Here is a 20,194-nt window from a genome sequence, read left to right as displayed (position 1 = left end):
ACGCTTGTCCCTCTCAGCTCAACCCAGTATGGGGAGGTCTGACTTTCAGGGGTTTTCTGCCTGGTATTTCTGATGGGGGATTGGCTATTGTAAGAATTCAGAATTATTTTGTCATGTGTGCATGACATGCTCTGTCCCTATCCAAACACCAGCAGCATACCACGCTGTATCCCACTGCTGGCTTGCTTCTGAAGCAAAGCAGGGTTGGTCTTGGTCGGTGCCTGGATGGGAGACCAGATGCTGCTGGAAGTAGTATTGGAGGGCCAGTAGGAGACACCTTTTCCTCTGGTCTAAAAAATATTTAAAAATGCCCCAGGGCAGTGATTGGGGACATTGCCCTGTGTAGAGTGTCGTCTTTCCAATGTTTCGTTAAACGGGTTTCCTGGCTCTGTGGTCGCTAAAGATCCCATGCCACTTATCGTAAGAGTAGGGGTGTTAAGTCCGGTGTCCTGGATAAATTCCTGATCTGGCCCTCATACCATCATGGTCACCTAATCATCCCCAGCTTCCAATTGGCTCATTCATCCTCCTTCCTCTCCCCTGTAACTATTCCCCAGGTCGTTGCTGTAAATGAGAATGTGTTCTCAGTCAACTTACCTGGTAAATACACACATATATATATATATATATATATATATATATGATGTTTTGGTCACTTTTGAATGCTGGCGGTGCTTTCACTCTAGTGGTAGCATGAGACGGATTCTACAACCCACACAGTGGCTCAGGTAGTGCAGCTCATCCAGGATGGCACATCAATGCGTGCTGTGGCAAGAAGGTTTGCTGTGTCTGTCAGCGTAGTGTCCAGAGCATGGAGGCGCTACCAGGAGACAGGCCAGTACATCAGGAGACGTGGAGGAGGCCGTAGGAGGGCAACAACCCAGCAGCAGGACCGCTACCTCCGCCTTTGTGCAAGGAGGAGCAGGAGGAGCACTGCCAGAGCCCTGCAAAATGACCTCCAGCAGGCCACAAATGTGCATGTGTCTGCTCAAACGGTCAGAAACAGACTCCATGAGGGTGGTATGAGGGCCCGACGTCCACAGGTGGGGGTTGTGCTTACAGCCCAACACCGTGCAGGACGTTTGGCATTTGCCAGAGAACACCAACATTGGCAAATTCGCCACTGGCACCCTGTGCTCTTCACAGATGAAGCAGGTTCACACTGGGCACATGTGACAGACGTGACAGAGTCTGGAGACGCCGTGGAGAACGTTCTGCTGCCTGCAACATCCTCCAGCATGACCGGTTTGGCGGTGGGTCAGTCATGGTGTGGGGTGGCATTTCTTTGGGGGGCCGCACAGCTCTCCATGTGCTCGCCAGAGGTAGCCTGACTGCCATTAGGTACCGAGATGAGATCCTCAGACCCCTTGTGAGACCATATGCTGGTGCGGTTGGCCCTGGGTTCCTCCTAATGCAAGACAATGCTAGACCTCATGTGGCTGGAGTGTGTCAGCAGTTCCTGCAAGAGGAAGGCATTGATGCTATGGACTGGCCCCCCCGTTCCCCAGACCTGAATCCAATTGAGCACATCTGGGACATCATGTCTCGCTCCATCCACCAACGCCACGTTGCACCACAGACTGTCCAGGAGTTGGCGGATGCTTTAGTTCAGGTCTGGGAGGAGATCCCTCAGGAGACCATCCGCCACATCAGGAGCATGCCCAGGCGTTGTAGGGAGGTCATACAGGCACGTGGAGGCCACACACACTACTGAGCCTCATTTTGACTTGTTTTAAGGACATTACATCAAAGTTGGATCAGCCTGTAGTGTGGTTTTCCACTTTAATTTTGAGTGTGACTCCAAATCCAGACCTTCATGGGTTGATAAACAGGCTTTCTTGCACTCAATGACTTATGACTTCTCTTTCCTTGGCCTAGCTGGGGGAGACGTGCTGAGCATACTCTGATCAGTCTGGCCCTTTCTACCTGTTTGTCTGGTCCTCCCCTCACTGTCTGCTGCCTGAGTCTGCAGCCTGTCTGCAGCCTGCGTCTGCAGCCTGCGTCTGCAGCCTGCGTCTGCAGCCTGCGTCTGCAGCCTGCGTCTGGCTTTGCTCCTCTCCTCACGTAACACAAGGTTATACTATGAGAGAGACCAACTACAGTGTTTCTTATCAAGTCGCTGGGTAGATGGTGTTCACTAAAGACACAGGTCTTTATATGTTGTACACATGACATTGTGTCATTCCGAACTTTATCCTCAACTGATTTTATCAGCTATACCCTGTCTGTCGGCTACCTGAGCAGGTCTGCATGGAAGAGTGGGACATACCCTGTCTGTCGGCTACCTGAGCAGGTCTGCATGGAAGAGGGGGACATACCCTGTCTGTCGGCTACCTGAGCAGGTCTGCATGGAAGAGGGGGACATACCCTGTCTGTCGGCTACCTGAGCAGGTCTGCATGGAAGAGTGGGACATACCCTGTCTGTCGGCTACCTGAGCAGGTCTGCATGGAAGAGTGGGACATACCCTGTCTGTCGGCTACCTGAGCAGGTCTGCATGGAAGAGGGGGACATACCCTGTCTGTCGGCTACCTGAGCAGGTCTGCATGGAAGAGTGGGACATACCCTGTCTGTCGGCTACCTGAGCAGGTCTGCATGGAAGAGTGGGACATACCCTGTCTGTCGGCTACCTGAGCAGGTCTGCATGGAAGAGGGGGACATACCCTGTCTGTCGGCTACCTGAGCAGGTCTGCATGGAAGAGGGGGACATACCCTGTCTGTCGGCTACCTGAGCAGGTCTGCATGGAAGAGTGGGACATACCCTGTCTGTCGGCTACCTGAGCAGGTCTGCATGGAAGAGTGGGACAAAATTCCTCCACAGCGACGTGAGACTGATCAACAACTACAGGAAGTGTTTGGTTGGAGTCATTGCAGGTAAAAGGTGGCACAAACTGTTATTGAGTGTGAAGTGGCAATTACTTTTTCACACAGGGGAATTGGTTGTTGCATAACTTTGTTTATTAAATAAAATAAGTACTTGTTTCCTTTATCTAGTATCAGGTTCTTTATCTAATATCAGGTTCTTTATCTAATATCAGGTTCTTTATCTAATATCAGGTTCATCTAATATCAGGATCTTTATCTAATATCAGGTTCTTTATCTAATATCAGGTTCTTTATCTAATATCAGGTTCTTTATCTAATATCAGGTTCTTTATCTAATATGTAATATCAGGTTCTTTATCTAATATCAGGTTCTTTATCTAATATCAGGTTCTTTATCTAATATCAGGTTCTTTATCTAATATCAGGTTCTTTAATATCAGGTTCTTTATCTAATATCAGGTTCTTTATCTAATATCAGGTTCTTTATCTAATATCAGGTTCTTTATCTAATATCAGGTTCTTTATCTAATATCAGGTTCTTTATCTAATATCAGGTTCTTTATCTAATATCAGGTTCTTTATCTAATATCAGGTTCTTTATCTAATATCAGGTTCTTTATCTAATATCAGGTTCTTTATCTAATATCAGATTTTTTATCTAATATTAGGTTTTGGTTGAACATCTGATAACATTATGTATCAAAAATGGAGAAAATCTGAAAGGGGGAAAATACTTTTCACAGCACTGTATGTTACCATTTTGCTATAGGCTTTATGCTACTATTTTCCTATCAAGTCTGGTCTGAATGAGGCTGGAGAGAAACCTTACGTTTCTCATCAAATGTTTATTTATTTATTTTAATCTGCACCGATGACAGGTTTTGAAAAATGCTATTCCAGCAAAAAATGCCATCTGTCTGAAAGTCTGAAAGCTGCTCAAGGGGATAACATCTATATATAAACAAAACTCTTGACGTCCATGTCTGAGTTTGAATATTGAAACGTTTTTTCCCCCTATTTCTTAAAACTCTTAAGTTATGATGGAAAGAGTCACAACAGATTTTCATGCAAACCCCAAATCTCCCTCGCTAATGTTTCTCTAAATATTGACATTTTCCCCCTCTAGCTTTGATGACTAAGTATACTGGAGTTGAGACAGTCACCTACCTGGTAACCATCTGGAAGCTGGATTACAGCTAATGATATCCTACAGGAAAACAACAGTAGCTAAACATGCAGCTCTACCCCTCGCTCTCCCTCCCTCTTTTCCTCTCCTCCCTCCCTCCCTCCCTCTTTTCCTCTCTCTTTTCCTCTCCTCCCTCCCTTTCCTCTCCTCCCTCTCTCTTTTCCTCTCCTCCCTCTCTCTTTTCCTCACCTCCCTCTCTCTTTTCCTCTCCTCCCTCCCTCTTTCCTTTGAGCCCCTGGCTCAGAGCATTCTCTGGAGTTAACCACCTAAATCCTGATTGAAGCAGACTTATTGGGAATGAACATTATTGGCACTAATCAGAGTGTATTTCCCATTGAAGCAAACTACACTGGTATCTCCTCTGCTTGCCCACCTGTATTTCTTGGTGTATGCCTCTTCAACTGACCTGGAATCAGGGATATTGATTGGATGGCCATGTTGTGTTGGCTGTCTGGTAGTCTCTTCATACAGCCACTGTGTAGACCCATGAGTTTGGGTGAGGAAGATCTCTCTGTGTCCCTTTATCTTGCCCACCCCAGCATGGTGGAGCTATCTTCCCCTTTCCTCTCTTCTCCTCTCAGTCCCCAGGGCAGAGCTCTCTTCCTCTCTCCTCCTCTCAGTCCCCAGGGCAGAGCTCTCTTCCCCTTTCCCCTCTCCTCCTCTCAGTCCCCAGGGCAGAGCTCTCTTCCCCTTTCCTCTCTTCTCCTCTCAGTCCCCAGGGCAGAGCTCTCTTCCTCTCTCCTCCTCTCAGTCCCCAGGGCAGAGCTCTCTTCCCCTCTCCTCTCTCCTGCTCTCAGTCCCCAGGGCAGAGCTCTCTTCCTCTCTCCTCCTCTCTGTCCCCAGGGCAGAGCTCTCTTCCCCTCTCCTCCTCTCAGTCCCCAGGGCAGAGCTCTCTTCCCCTTTCCTCTCTTCTCCTCTCAGTCCCCAGGGCAGAGCTCTCTTCCTCTCTCCTCCTCTCTGTCCCCAGGGCAGAGCTCTCTTCCCCTCTCCTCTCTCCTGCTCTCAGTCCCCAGGGCAGAGCTCTCTTCCCCTCTCCTCTCTCCTCCTCTCAGTCCCCAGGGCAGAGCTCTCTTCCCCTCTCCTCTCTCCTCCTCTCAGTCCCCAGGGCAGAGCTCTCTTCCCCTCTCCTCTCTCCTGCTCTCAGTCCCCAGGGCAGAGCTCTCTTCCTCTCTCCTCCTCTCAGTCCCCAGGGCAGAGCTCTCTTCCTCTCTCCTCCTCTCAGTCCCCAGGGCAGAGCTCTCTTCCTCTCTCCTCTCTCCTCCTCTCAGTCCCCAGGGCAGAGCTCCCTTCTCCTCCCTCCACACACACATGTATCCAATCAGAGCCCAGCACCCCGTCACCCCCCCCAGCAGGAGTAACTTAGTAAGACAGAAAAAAACGTCAGTTTGAAATAAATACCAGCAACATGAAAGTGGAACTGACAGCGTTTTAGCAACATGAAATCTTCTTCAAATCTGTTCATATACTCCCCTGGAAGAATGAAGCCTTTTTTTAAATGATATATATATATACGTGTGTGTGTGTGTGTGTGTGTGTGTGTGTGTGTGTGTGTGTGTGTGTGTGTGTGTGTGTGTGATTTGAAAATTCTATAGCAATATGGAGTGGGAAAACGGCCGTGTGTTTGGACAATTAACAGACAGGGCAGTAAATTAAAATAAACGGTGCACCATAGCCAATCAGAGCTACAGTAGGTTTATATGCAAATAAGCCATTTGCCACACGGGCAGTGAAGTGTTGCCAACAATATTTAGTGACTTTTCAGACCCCCTCCGGCGACTTTTATTGGTAACAAATTCAGGTACTTACACGGACCTGCCATCATTCACTTTGAAATGGACTAGGTGTTTACAGGCAGCAGCAACAGCACGACTAGATCATAAAACACATTCACCAAAATACACCTGAGTGGATTTCTGCAAATATGTAAATACCACGGGAGTCCTCATACGTCTTATTGGTCAACCATGAAAACATAGGCCATCCAGGCTGCATCACATCCGGCCCTGATTGGGAGTCCTATAGGGCGACGCCCAGCGTCGTCCGGGGTAGGCCGTCATTGTAAATAAGAATTTGTTCTTTTAACTTACATTTACATTTAAGTCATTTAGCAGACGCTCTTATCCAGAGCGACTTACAAATTGGTGCATTCACCTATAATATCCAGACAGAAACTGACTTGCCTTGTTAAATAAAGGTTAAATAAATAAATAAATCTCTCCCTCAGTTGCCTATAAACGTCAACAACATGAATAACTAATGTTAGCCAGAGCGAGATGAGCCACCATCTAGCGAGGGAACAGTAGATAAACCCTCTCTCACTTCTTCAGATAGTAGTTGGCCGTCAAAATGTTACTGATAAACGATGTGGAACAGTAGCCTGCTCGTCCTTCTGCAGCGTATGGCCTGCCAGTGCACGCTCGTCCTTCTGCAGCGTATGGCCTGCCAGTGCACGCTCGTCCTTCTGCAGCGTATGGCCTGCCAGTGCACGCTTGTCCTTCTGCAGCGTATGGCCTGCCAGTGCACGCTCGTCCTTCTGCAGCGTATGGCCTGCCAGTGCACGCTCGTCCTTCTGCAGCGTATGGCCTGCCAGTGCACGCTTGTCCTTCTGCAGCGTATGGCCTGCCAGTGCACGCTTGTCCTTCTGCAGCGTATGGCCTGCCAGTGCACGCTTGTCCTTCTGCAGCGTATGGCCTGCCAGTGCACGCTCGTCCTTCTGCAGCGTATGGCCTGCCAGTGCACGCTTGTCCTTCTGCAGCGTATGGCCTGCCAGTGCACGCTTGTCCAAACACACGTTCTGACAACTGAATGGGATCTTGCCTGCCTGCCCCGCTCATTTGATCGATGCCAAATAGATTTGATTGACAACTAAGAGATATGCTAACTGTGGATAACATAGCTAGCTAGCAAAGTGATTGACAAGTGTTGCTAGGTAACCAAATCACAGCTGCGTCTCTAGCTGTAGCCACCGAAACATATGGGATGGGGGGGGAGTTAGCCACCCGTCCAATGATATCCTCCCAGCAGCTAGCTAGCTAACGTTAGGCTCAATGTGTTTTTAGGTTGCTACATAAATAGATAAGTAGCCTATTAGCCACGTTATGACTGACTTGTGATCATTGCCCTTGAACGTTTGATTGTATTGACATAACCAAGGCTGAGAACATTTGTCATTTAGCGTGAAACAGTGCATCCCGAATGGGTGGAGGCAGCAAACAATGTACCAGATACTCTAGCTGTTATTTACAACCTGATAGCAATATGTTTTGGACTACCAATAAATGTATTGGTGAATTATATTAATCATGTATTGAACTGCATCCATCTATTCTGCCAACAATGCCTTACTGTACATCATGGAACGCTGAGTCAAATAGAACCTGTTTTTAAAACCTCTTATAAAGTTGCTTTTGTAACATAAACTGTAGGTGTGGTCAAGAAACACTGGCATATTTTATCAACTGACCCAGCTTTACCGGCCGGATTTAAAATCCACCACTTATTGTGTATAGGAGAGGTCGCAATTTATGCGATAAATTGGTTCTTGCCAACTGCCAGCCACAAAAGAAAATCAGCCAGGCTCTTTTACGCCCTCTACCAAATGGTAGCTATAAATGCAGAGGATGCGCACAGTGCAACAACATGATGAAGTGTGAATATTTCTGCCACCCACATACAGGAAAACGGTTTCAAATAAATGACATCATTACGTGTTCCACCACCCATGTTATTTACATTATTAAATGTCCATGTGGGCTGTGCTATGTCGGTAAGACCTCCCGCTCTCTCAAACAGAGAATTAGTGAACATAAAAGTTCAATCAGGAGAAACGACAGGGATTTTCCAGTCGCAGTACATTTTAATGACCTAAAACATTACATTTCTACCTTTAGATTTTGTGGTATAGAGAAAGTTAAGATATCAGACAGGGGAGGTGATATTAATAATACTCTGAGCAAAAGAGAATGTTTTTGGATTTTCACCCTCCAGACATTATTTCCTTAAAGGACTTAATGATGAAACATGAATTATGTGCCTATTTAAGATTACTCTGATGTTTTTCGTACGATGTACCCAATGATTAATGAAAACTTGCTATGTCCTCATTGTGGTTTTCTGGACGTGTTTAATGCGTCTTATTTATACACTTGTAGTGTTTGTGAAATGCATATTGTTATGTTTGGTAGCACTCATTTATTTTTCCTTTGCCTCCAATCCCTTTCCATGCGTGGAACGAATGTGGGTGGGGCTAGGTCTACATAGAGGTGCTGTTTTCAGAACATTCACAAAAGCTCTTACGAGGGCCGTGAGGCCGATACGTAAAGCTCTGACGAGGGCCGTGAGGCCGATACGTAAAGCTCTGACGAGGGCCGTGAGGCCGATACGTAAAGCTCTGACGAGGGCCGTGAGGCCGATACGTAAAGCTCTGACGAAGGCCTTGAGGCCGATACGTAAAGCTCTGACGAGGGCCGCGAGGCCGATATGTAAAGCTCTGACGAAGGCCTTGAGGCCGATACGTAAAGCTCTGACGAGGGCCGTGAGGCCGATACGTAAAGCTCTGACGAGGGCCGTGAGGCCGATACGTAAAGCTCTGACGAGGGCCGCGAGGCCGATACTTAAAGCTCTGACGAGGGCCGCGAGGCCGATATGTAAAAGCCCTGACGAGGGCCGCGAGGCCGATACGTAAAGCTCTGACGAGGGCCGCGAGGCCGATACGTAAAGCTCTGACGAGGGCCGTGAGGCCGATACGTAAAGCTCTGACGAGGGCCGTGAGGCCGATACGTAAAGCTCTGACGAGGGCCGCGAGGCCGATACGTAAAGCTCTGACGAGGGCCGCGAGGCCGATACGTAAAGCTCTGACGAGGGCCGCGAGGCCGATACGTAAGCTTATTAAACATCAGTGATACTATCAAGAGCAGTGAGCGGTTTCCTTTTCCTTCATCCTGTTTCAACTGTTGCCATGCACCTGCAACAAGATTGCTTAGATGTGCGAGTGCCTTTTGAATTTTGGAACATAAACTGGGAGTTTGACATTTTTTACTGAAATTATGATTGTCTGTTTGTTTCATATCTGCGAAGTAATTAAAACGCTGTCAGTTCTACTTTATTAGTTCAAACCTCTCAGACAGACTGTGTTTTTAAATGTGTAACTTGAAGTAGTGTGATGAAGGTGTTTCAGTGCAGGTGAATGGCTCAGTGCTCTGTGTGTCTCTGTTACGCCAAGTATAATCCCTGTGTGTCTGGGGGCTGGGTGGCTTCATACATAATACACACACACAATACACACTCTCTCTCTCTCTCGCTCTGTGTCTTTCTGTGTTGCTCTGTCCAACTCTCTCTCTCTCTCTGCTGGCCTAGGGGACTCTGAGAGGGAAGGAACCCAAGTCTGTTCAATTCAGATCCAGATCATTCAGAAAGAAATGGAACTTTCCAGACCTCTGGGCCCAGACTGGAAAGTTTCACTTCTTTCTGAATGGATCTGAACAGACCTGGGTTCAAATACTATTTGAAGTCATTTCAAACACTTTAGCTGTGCTTGATTTGAGCAATGAAACTAATAATCTCAAAAGTGCAAACCCTGCTCATCTGGCACTCCAGGCAGGCTAAAGCAAACAGTAATAGGATTTGAATGATGTTATTAATTAATATGAAGTGTAGATGAAGGGGATGAGACAGGTTGAGACATGGATTGTGTATCTGTACCATTCAGAGGGTGAATGGGCAAGACAAAATATTTAAGTTCCTTTGAACAGGGTATGGTAGTAGGTGCCAGGCGCAACGGTTTGGGTCAAGAAATGCAACGCTGCTGGGTTTTTCACACTCATTGGTTTCTGGGACAAATCGGAGCGGTTAGAATGTGTTCGCATTCTAGAAATCGTCGGGGAGGAAAGCAAATCAAGACTCGTCGTGGAGAAGAAACGTCAGTTGGCCGGAGCAATGTAGATGGGTTGCCAGGCAACCAACCCACCACATACATATTCAAATATATTATATATTAAAATGCCATTTTATATGATATATTATATATTAAAATACATTATATATTAAAATACATTATATATTAAAATACAATTTTATCCACATATTACTCAGATGTACGCACACGCTATGCACACACCTTATCAACACTTTTACACACACACCCTTCCTCAGCCATCCTCCTCCTCACACTTGTAGTTCAGCATCTGTAACCAAGGCAACCCCAGACAGACGGACCAGTCCTGACTGACAACAACCATACTGTACCACTGTTTAATGGATGAAGTTGTGCCTGTAGACTACACACACTGTTTGCGTTCTGTGACTTGCTTTAGATAAGTGTTTGCTAGTTCTCTCTCTGTCTCTGCAGGGTTTCCCGCCCCTGCCTAATGAAGCAGAGATCGCACACACCAAAAAGCTCTTCCGACGCAGGAGGAACGACCGACGGTAAGCAGGCGCGCGCACGCACACACACACACACACACTCTCCCCTCCTGGAACGTTGTTGCCACGCTGATGAAAAACTGTCAGCCCAGAACCCTTAACTCTTCTCTCCAGCCAAAGCAACGTCAAAGCAGGAATGCTCCTGGTCCAAGACTCTCTCACACATAGACAGAAAAGGCAGAAAAGTCTTCTCGTCTCTGGTCTGTGTGTCTGAGTCTAATTGTCTGCGTCTCAAAGGTTTTTAGTATTGCACTATATGGGGAATAGGGTGCAATTTTGGATGCAAATGCTGTCATCCCCAATCACACGTGACTGTCGACATGAGCCTCTGAGTTCTCTCTCACAGCAGCGTTCAGCGTTCCTTCACTCAATTAAATGAGTTTAATCGCAGTTTAATCTGCTTAAAATGTCTCCCGCTGCATGACGTCAGTGGAAAGTTCTCCCCTGTTGCTAAGAAACAACGGAGAAAGAAAATATTTGGGTGTCTGACTGTGAAAGGAGGAACGTTGAGCCAGAGAGAGAGATTTTACTGACTCTTTCTTCACTTCTATTTCAATCCTTTCTTCTTTTTTTTAAAGCAGCGTTAGGTAATTGATTTCAAACAGTGATTGTGTGTTTTTTGTTGTTGTGGGTTAAATAGCTGTGGTTAGATTGTAATGTTGCCTGTGGATCAGTTTCTGCTGTGGTTTGCTTGTACTACTGCGTGGTCGTATGACTTAGTTGTTGCTGAACATAATGGCTATGATTTACTTTTTAAAGATTGACTGATGAAGAAGACTGCAGTTCTATGGCTCTGTGTTGTACATACTGAGGTTGTGCAGCATACCGTATGTACCTTCTCCAAATAGCCTCGGTATGATTTTCCAAATCCATTTAGAATAAAGGTGAATATTAGATCAACCTGGTAGTATATAAAGCAGGTATCTTTCATCATTTCACCTGTTAGGTTATTTTTAATGATGAAACTTAACGCTACTAGTTTCCCAAAACCACTTAATGCCAGTCACGTGTTTTTAAAATGTCTTTTTTTATTATTTTTAACAAAGAACCACAATTAGCAAAATGTGAGGCGAGTCACTCCTGCAGCCCAACTTACGTGAGGCGATCAAGTTATCATGTTTAGGGTCATGTATAACATGCCCAGTCGCCTATTATCTTGTCTACCGTGGCTAGAAGAAGAGACGTTCATGACTTTGAAAGAGGGGTCTCAAAGGAGCATAGGGGGTTTAAAGTGTGTGTGTGTGTGTGTGTGTTAGTGCACAGATCTCAACTTAATTGAACATTTCTGGGAGATTCTGGAGCGGTGCTTGAGACAGCGTTTTCCACCACCTTTAACAAAGCACGGGTCATAATCATTTGTTGGCTGAACTGTTTGAACGCTACAGGCGATTTTGTGAGAATTACCGATTTTTCGGGATGTCTCATGGTCTGACGAACACCGCTCTGTCACCGTTCACCACAGATGCAGAGTGTTACATCGGGGGATGTGGTGGATTGAGACACATCCAATGTAAAAAACAACTGTTCTCTAGCTTAAACTGACAGGTTTTTATGGGGATGTTTTTATTATGCTAATTAGATTTCCACTGGGGCGCGGGCATCGACACAGAGAGGGCAGACACAGAGAGGGCAGACACAGAGAGGGCAGACACAGAGAGGGCAGACACAGAGAGGGCAGACACAGAGAGGGCAGACACAGAGAGGGCAGACACAGAGAGGGCAGACACAGAGAGGGCAGACACAGAGCGAGGGCAGACAGAGAGCGAGGGCAGACAGAGAGCGAGGGCAGACAGAGAGCGAGGGCAGACAGAGAGAGAGGGCAGACAGAGAGAGAGGGCAGACAGAGAGAGAGGGCAGACAGAGAGAGAGGGCAGACAGAGAGAGAGGGCAGACAGAGAGAGAGGGCAGACAGAGAGAGAGGGCAGACAGAGAGAGAGGGCAGACACAGAGAGAGGGCAGACACAGAGAGAGGGCAGACAGAGAGCAGCACAGTATCACAGAGCCGGGAGTGACGGGAGGTTCAGCCAAGGGGTGGGCTCCATTGCCCCAACCAATCGTTACACATACACAAACCAGGGTTGGGCTCAATACCAATTGAAGGCAGTCAATTCAGGAAGTGATTTGAATTTAATATTCAGAAATGTATAATTATCTTTTATAAATAGCTTCTACTTTTCAGTTTATTGAGAAGTTATTGAAAATAAATGACTTTCATTTTTGTTTACTTCCAGAATTGACTGCCTTCGATTGGAATTGAGTCCAACCCTTACACACATACACAGACATCTTCAGGCCTCCACTGCCCCAACACTTCTCTAACGCCTGACCCAGTCTTTCTGCTCCTCTAACGCCTGACCCAGTCTTTCTGCTCCTCTAACGCCTGACCCAGTCTTTCTGCTTCTCTAACGCCTGACCCAGTCTTTTCTGCTCCTCTAACGCCTGACCCAGTCTTTTCTGCTCCTCTAACGCCTGACCCAGTCTTTTCTGCTCCTCTAACGCCTGACCCAGTCTTTTCTGCTCCTCTAACGCCTGACCCAGTCTTTTCTGCTCCTCTAACGCCTGACCCAGTCTTTCTGCTCCTCTAAGCCCCAGTCTTTTCTGCTCCTCTAACGCCTGACCCAGTCTTTTCTGCTCCTCTAACGCCTGACCCAGTCTTTTCTGCTCCTCTAACGCCTGACCCAGTCTTTTCTGCTCCTCTAACGCCTGACCCAGTCTTTTCTGCTCCTCTAACGCCTGACCCAGTCTTTTCTGCTTCTGTAACGCCTGACCCAGTCTTTTCTGCTTCTGTAACGCCTGACCCAGTCTTTTCTGCTTCTGTAACGCCTGACCCAGTCTTTTCTGCTTCTCTAACGCCTGACCCAGTCTTTTCTGCTTCTGTAACGCCTGACCCAGTCTTTTCTGCTCCTCTAACGCCTGACCCAGTCTTTTCTGCTCCTCTAACGCCTGACCCAGTCTTTTCTGCTCCTCTAACGCCTGACCCAGTCTTTTCTGCTCCTCTAACGCCTGACCCAGTCTTTTCTGCTCCTCTAACGCCTGACCCAGTCTTTTCTGCTTCTGTAACGCCTGACCCAGTCTTTTCTGCTCCTCTAACGCCTGACCCAGTCTTTTCTGCTCCTCTAACGCCTGACCCAGTCTTTTCTGCTCCTCTAACGCCTGACCCAGTCTTTTCTGCTCCTCTAACGCCTGACCCAGTCTTTTCTGCTCCTCTAACGCCTGACCCAGTCTTTCTGCTCCTCTAACGCCTGACCCAGTCTTTTCTGCTCCTCTAACGCCTGACCCAGTCTTTCTGCTCCTCTAACGCCTGACCCAGTCTTTCTGCTCCTCTAACGCCTGACCCAGTCTTTCTGCTCCTCTAACGCCTGACCCAGTCTTTTCTGCTCCTCTAACGCCTGACCCAGTCTTTTCTGCTCCTCTACGCCTGACCCAGTCTTTTCTGCTCCTCTAACGCCTGACCCAGTCTTTTTCTGCTCCTCTAACGCCTGACCCAGTCTTTCTGCTCCTCTAACGCCTGACCCAGTCTTTTCTGCTCCTCTAACGCCTGACCCAGTCTTTTCTGCTCCTCTAACGCCTGACCCAGTCTTTCTGCTCCTCTAACGCCTGACCCAGTCTTTCTGCTCCTCTAACGCCTGACCCAGTCTTTTCTGCTCCTCTAACGCCTGACCCAGTCTTTTCTGCTCCTCTAACGCCTGACCCAGTCTTTTCTGCTTCTCTCTTCATATCCTCCCTTATTACTTCATTTCTTTCTCACTGCTTTTGCTGGAGTTGCTACAGTCTTGTCTCGCAACATTTTCTGCACTTCTAGCTTCTGCCTTCTGTCTCTAGAAACAGTACGGTCTCTCCCCCTCCCAGATCTTGTCATGGGGCCAAGCCCAGCTCCCAGCATGCCGTGCAGTAGTATTAAGTTGTGTGACAGTGTGTTTGATTGAGCCGCCTGGCCACTGCCCTGACTGCATCATAATGTTGAATATGCATCAGTCTTGGTTCATTCCTAGTATTAAAGCTTTGGCATTCATTCCATGAATTAACATAGAGCCAGTAGACTGCTATTAATGTGATGGCTTTCCACTCCAGGATATGGAAAAGGAGCCATACAGGAAGAAAAAAGAGACAGAACTACAGTAAAACAATAAGAAGTAACCCCTGTGAGTGAGAGTGGTCCAGCTAGCATTAACCCCTGCGAGTGAGAGTGGTCCAGCTAGCATTAACCCCTGTGAGTGAGAGTGGTCCAGCTAGCATTAACCCCTGTGAGTGAGAGTGGTCCAGCTAGCATTAACCCCTGCGAGTGAGAGTGGTCCAGCTAGCATTAACCCCTGTGAGTGAGAGTGGTCCAGCTAGCATTAACCCCTGCGAGTGAGAGTGGTCCAGCTAGCATTAACCCCTGTGAGTGAGAGTGGTCCAGCTAGCATTAACCCCTGTGAGTGAGAGTGGTCCAGCTAGCATTAACCCCTGTGAGTGAGAGTGGTCCAGCTAGCATTAACCCCTGTGAGTGAGAGTGGTCCAGCTAGCATTAACCCCTGTGAGTGAGAGTGGTCCAGCTAGCATTAACCCCTGTGAGTGAGAGTGGTCCAGCTAGCATTAACCCCTGTGAGTGAGAGTGGTCCAGCTAGCATTAACCCCTGTGAGTGAGAGTGGTCCAGCTAGCATTAACCCCTGTGAGTGAGAGTGGTCCAGCTAGCATTAACCCCTGTGAGTGAGAGTGGTCCAGCTAGCATTAACCCCTGTGAGTGAGAGTGGTCCAGCTAGCATTAACCCCTGTGAGTGAGAGTGGTCCAGCTAGCATTAACCCCTGTGAGTGAGAGTGGTCCAGCTAGCATTAACCCCTGTGAGTGAGAGTGGTCCAGCTAGCATTAACCCCTGTGAGTGAGAGTGGTCCAGCTAGCATTAACCCCTGTGAGTGAGAGTGGTCCAGCTAGCATTAACCCCTGTGAGTGAGAGTGGTCCAGCTAGCATTAACCCCTGTGAGTGAGAGTGGTCCAGCTAGCATTAACCCCTGTGAGTGAGAGTGGTCCAGCTAGCATTAACCCCTGTGAGTGAGAGTGGTCCAGCTAGCATTAACCCCTGTGAGTGAGAGTGGTCCAGCTAGCATTAACCCTGTGAGTGAGAGTGGTCCAGCTAGCATTAACCCCTGTGAGTGAGAGTGGTCCAGCTAGCATTAACCCCTGTGAGTGAGAGTGGTCCAGCTAGCATTAACCCCTGTGAGTGAGAGTGGTCCAGCTAGCATTAACCCCTGTGAGTGAGAGTGGTCCAGCTAGCATTAACCCCTGTGAGTGAGAGTGGTCCAGCTAGCATTAACCCCTGTGAGTGAGAGTGGTCCAGCTAGCATTAACCCCTGTGAGTGAGAGTGGTCCAGCTAGCATTAACCCCTGTGAGTGAGAGTGGTCCAGCTAGCATTAACCCCTGTGAGTGAGAGTGGTCCAGCTAGCATTAACCCCTGTGAGTGAGAGTGGTCCAGCTAGCATTAACCCCTGTGAGTGAGAGTGGTCCAGCTAGCATTAACCCCTGTGAGTGAGAGTGGTCCAGCTAGCATTAACCCCTGTGGTGAGAGTGGTCCAGCTAGCATTAACCCCTGTGAGTGAGAGTGGTCCAGCTAGCATTAACCCCTGTGAGTGAGAGTGGTCCAGCTAGCATTAACCCCTGTGAGTGAGAGTGGTCCAGCTAGCATTAACCCCTGTGAGTGAGAGTGGTCCAGCTAGCATTAACCCCTGTGAGTGAGAGTGGTCCAGCTAGCATTAACCCCTGTGAGTGAGAGTGGTCCAGCTAGCATTAACCCCTGTGAGTGAGAGTGGTCCAGCTAGCATTAACCCTGTGAGTGAGAGTGGTCCAGCTAGCATTAACCCCTGTGAGTGAGAGTGGTCCAGCTAGCATTAACCCCTGTGAGTGAGAGTGGTCCAGCTAGCATTAACCCCTGTGAGTGAGAGTGGTCCAGCTAGCATTAACCCCTGTGAGTGAGAGTGGTCCAGCTAGCATTAACCCCTGTGAGTGAGAGTGGTCCAGCCAGCATTAACCCCTGTGAGTGAGAGTGGTCCAGCTAGCATTAACCCCTGTGAGTGAGAGTGGTCCAGCTAGCATTAACCCCTGTGAGTGAGAGTGGTCCAGCTAGCATTAACCCCTGTGAGTGAGAGTGGTCCAGCTAGCATTAACCCCTGTGAGTGAGAGTGGTCCAGCTAGCATTAACCCCTGTGAGTGAGAGTGGTCCAGCTAGCATTAACCCCTGTGAGTGAGAGTGGTCCAGCTAGCATTAACCCCTGTGAGTGAGAGTGGTCCAGCTAGCATAACCCCTGTGAGTGAGAGTGGTCCAGCTAGCATTAACCCCTGTGAGTGAGAGTGGTCCAGCTAGCATTAACCCCTGTGAGTGAGAGTGGTCCAGCTAGCATTAACCCCTGTGAGTGAGAGTGGTCCAGCTAGCATTAACCCCTGTGAGTGAGAGTGGTCCAGCTAGCATTAACCCCTGTGAGTGAGAGTGGTCCAGCTAGCATTAACCCCTGTGAGTGAGAGTGGTCCAGCTAGCATTAACCCCTGTTGAGTGAGAGTGGTCCAGCTAGCATTAACCCCTGTGAGTGAGAGTGGTCCAGCTAGCATTAACCCCTGCGAGTGAGAGTGGTCCAGCTAGCATTAACCCCTGCGAGTGAGAGTGGTCCAGCTAGCATTAACCCCTGCGAGTGAGAGTGGTCCAGCTAGCATTAACCCCTGCGAGTGAGAGTGGTCCAGCTAGCATTAACCCCTGCGAGTGAGAGTGGTCCAGCTAGCATTAACCCCTGCGAGTGAGAGTGGTCCAGCTAGCATTAACCCCTGCGAGTGAGAGTGGTCCAGCTAGCATTAACCCCTACGAGTGAGAGTGGTCCAGCTAGCATTAACCCCTGCGAGTGAGAGTGGTCCAGCTAGCATTAACCCCTGCGAGTGAGAGTGGTCCAGCTAGCATTAACCCCTGCGAGTGAGAGTGGTCCAGCCAGCATTAACCCCTGCGAGTGAGAGTGGTCCAGCCAGCATTAACCCCTGCGAGTGAGAGTGGTCCAGCCAGCATTAACCCCTGCGAGTGAGAGTGGTCCAGCCAGCATTAACCCCTGCGAGTGAGAGTGGTCCAGCCAGCATTAACCCCTGTGAGTGAGAGTGGTCCAGCTAGCATTAACCCCTGTGAGGGAGAGTGGTCCAGCTAGCATTAACCCCTGTGAGGGAGAGTGCTCCAGCTAGCATTAACCCCTGTGAGGGAGAGTGGTCCAGCTAGCATTAACCCCTGTGAGGGAGAGTGGTCTAGCTAGCATTAACCCCTGCGAGTGAGAGTGGTCCAGCTAGCATTAACCCCTGCGAGGGAGAGTGGTCCAGCTAGCATTAACCCCTGCGAGTGAGAGTGGTCCAGCTAGCATTAACCCCTGCGAGTGAGAGTGGTCCAGCTAGCATTAACCCCTGCGAGTGAGAGTGGTCCAGCTAGCATTAACCCCTGCGAGTGAGAGTGGTCCAGCTAGCATTAACCCCTGCGAGTGAGAGTGGTCCAGCTAGCATTAACCCCTGCGAGTGAGAGTGGTCCAGCTTGCATTAACCCCTGCGAGTCAGAGTGGTCCAGCTAGCTCGGAGGCAGAGAGGGAGATGGGGAGAGAGAGGCTGGTAGACTGAGTCGGGGAGAGAGAGGCTGGTAGACTGAGTCGGGGAGAGAGACGCTGGTAGACTGAGTCGGGGAGAGAGAGGCTGGTAGACTGAGTCGGGGAGAGAGACGCTGGTAGACTGAGTCGGGGAGAGAGACGCTGGTAGACTGAGTCGGGGAGAGAGAAGCTGGTAGACTGAGTCGGGGAGAGAGAGGCTGGTAGACTGAGTCGGGGAGAGAGAGGCTGGTAGACTGAGTCGGGGAGAGAGAGGCTGGTAGACTGAGTCGGGGAGAGAGAGGCTGGTAGACTGAGTCGGGGAGAGAGACGCTGGTAGACTGAGTCGGGGAGAGAGACGCTGGTAGACTGAGTCGGGGAGAGAGAGGCTGGTAGACTGAGTCGGGGAGAGAGAGGCTGGTAGACTGAGTCGGGGGAGAGAGAGGCTGGTAGACTGAGTCGGGGAGAGAGACGCTGGTAGACTGAGTCGGGGAGAGAGACGCTGGTAGACTGAGTCGGGGAGAGAGAGGCTGGTAGACTGAGTCGGGGAGAGAGAGGCTGGTAGACTGAGTCGGGGAGAGAGAGGCTGGTAGACTGAGTAAGTACGATCATTTAATTATTCCAGTCCTTTTCTGTCGTCCTCTCCTCCCTCTCTGTGCGGAGATTGACCTTTTTTTAAGAGAGAGAGGTAGAGAGAGAGAGGGGGGGTAGTAGGGGAAGAGGTAGAGAGAGAGAGAGGGGGTAGTAGGGGCAGAGGTAGAGAGAGAGAGAGGGGGTAGTAGGGGCAGAGGTAGAGAGAGAGAGAGGGGGTAGTAGGGGCGGGTATAGAAAGGTGACAGAGGAAGTGTCTGCTGTACAGTTTCTGGTGCGGTGCTACTAGTACACCTGTCCAGATGTCCACTCTCTCTCTCCTCTCTTCTCTCTGTCCTCTCTTCTCTCCTCTTTCTCTCTGTCCTCTCTCTACAGCTCATATATCACTGGCTGACTGACTTACTGTGGTGGCGCTCTCTCTCCTTCTCGACCTCTATTCTCTCGCTCCTTTCCTCTATTCTCTCTCTGTGGCCCTTCTCCTTCCTTCACTCTATCTCTGACCTTCTCACTCCCCCTCATCACCTCTTTCTCTCTCTTCTCTCCTCTTTTCTCTCGCACGCTCTCGATCTTCTCTCTTCTCTCTCCTCTCTCTTCCCTCCTCTCCCACTTCTATTCTCTTCTCTCCTTTCATCTCTTCTCTCCTCTCTCTTCCCTCCTCTCCCTCTTCTATTCTCTTCTCTCCTCTTCTCTCCTTTCATCTCTTCTCTCCTCTCTCTCCTCTCCTCTCCACTCTAATCTACCTCTTCTTATCTCTTCTCTTCTTTCCTCTCTCTCCTCTCCTCTCCATCTCTATTCTCTTCTCTCCTTTCATCTCTTCTTTCTTCTCTCCTCTCTCTCCTCTCTCCTCTAATCTACCTCTTCTATTCTCTCCTCTCCTTTCCTCTCTTCTCTCTTTTCTCTCTCTCCCCCTCTTCTCTCTCTCGCCCTCCTCTCCCATCTCTCTCACCTCCTCTCTCCCTCTCCCCTCTTTCTCTCTCCCCCACCTCTATCCCCTCCCCTCTCTCTCTTTGTGATGAATGTGTACTCAACATACACTGCTGCGTCTCTGTGAGGTGTGTGTGTGAACTGCTGCGTGTGTATGGGAACTACTGTGTGTGTGTGTGTGTGTGTGTGTGTGTGTGTGTGTGTGTGTGTGTGCTGCTGGCAGGGAGGACACTGCGGTCTTGTTTGTCAGAGTTTTCTGGCTAAAGGACAAATCTTTCCCCTGGCAGGAACACTTTGCTGCAGAACACACCGCATAAACACACACACACACAGCAGCGTCTTTCTGTCTGAGTCCCAAATGGCACCCTATTCCCTGTTGGTAGTGCACTATATAGGGAATAGTGTGATTTGGGATGCAGTCCCTCTATTCCACTGCTGCCTGCCCTGCCTGCCCTGCCTGCCTGCTGGCTGCCTGGTCCTACACTACACTGATTGTTTATAATCCTATTCAACACACCTAGTGGGCATTATCCATGATCAAATCAAATGTATTTATATAGCCCTTTTTTACATCAGCTGATATCTCAAAGTGCTGTACAGAAACCCAGCCTAAAACCCCAAACAGCAAGCAATGCAGGTGTAGAAGCACAGTGGCTAGGAAAAACTCCCTAGAAAGGT

General features: G+C 49.0%; 1 protein-coding gene across 1 annotated transcript in view; it reads left to right on the top strand.

Moving 5' to 3' along the window:
- Positions 1-20,194, top strand: part of ctif (CBP80/20-dependent translation initiation factor) — a 151,754-nt gene that overhangs the window by 69,449 nt on the left and 62,111 nt on the right. Inside the window, exon 8 of the mRNA XM_029690268.1 lies at positions 10,357-10,433. Within this exon, the coding sequence (XP_029546128.1) occupies positions 10,357-10,433 (77 nt within the window). The remainder of the gene's footprint in view (positions 1-10,356; positions 10,434-20,194) is intronic.

Source organism: Salmo trutta, chromosome 15, assembly GCF_901001165.1.
Source record: "Salmo trutta chromosome 15, fSalTru1.1, whole genome shotgun sequence".
NCBI classification, from domain to species: Eukaryota; Metazoa; Chordata; class Actinopteri; order Salmoniformes; family Salmonidae; genus Salmo; species Salmo trutta.
Note: the sequence above shows the minus strand (reverse complement) of the source record. Positions and strands in the feature narration are given on the sequence as shown.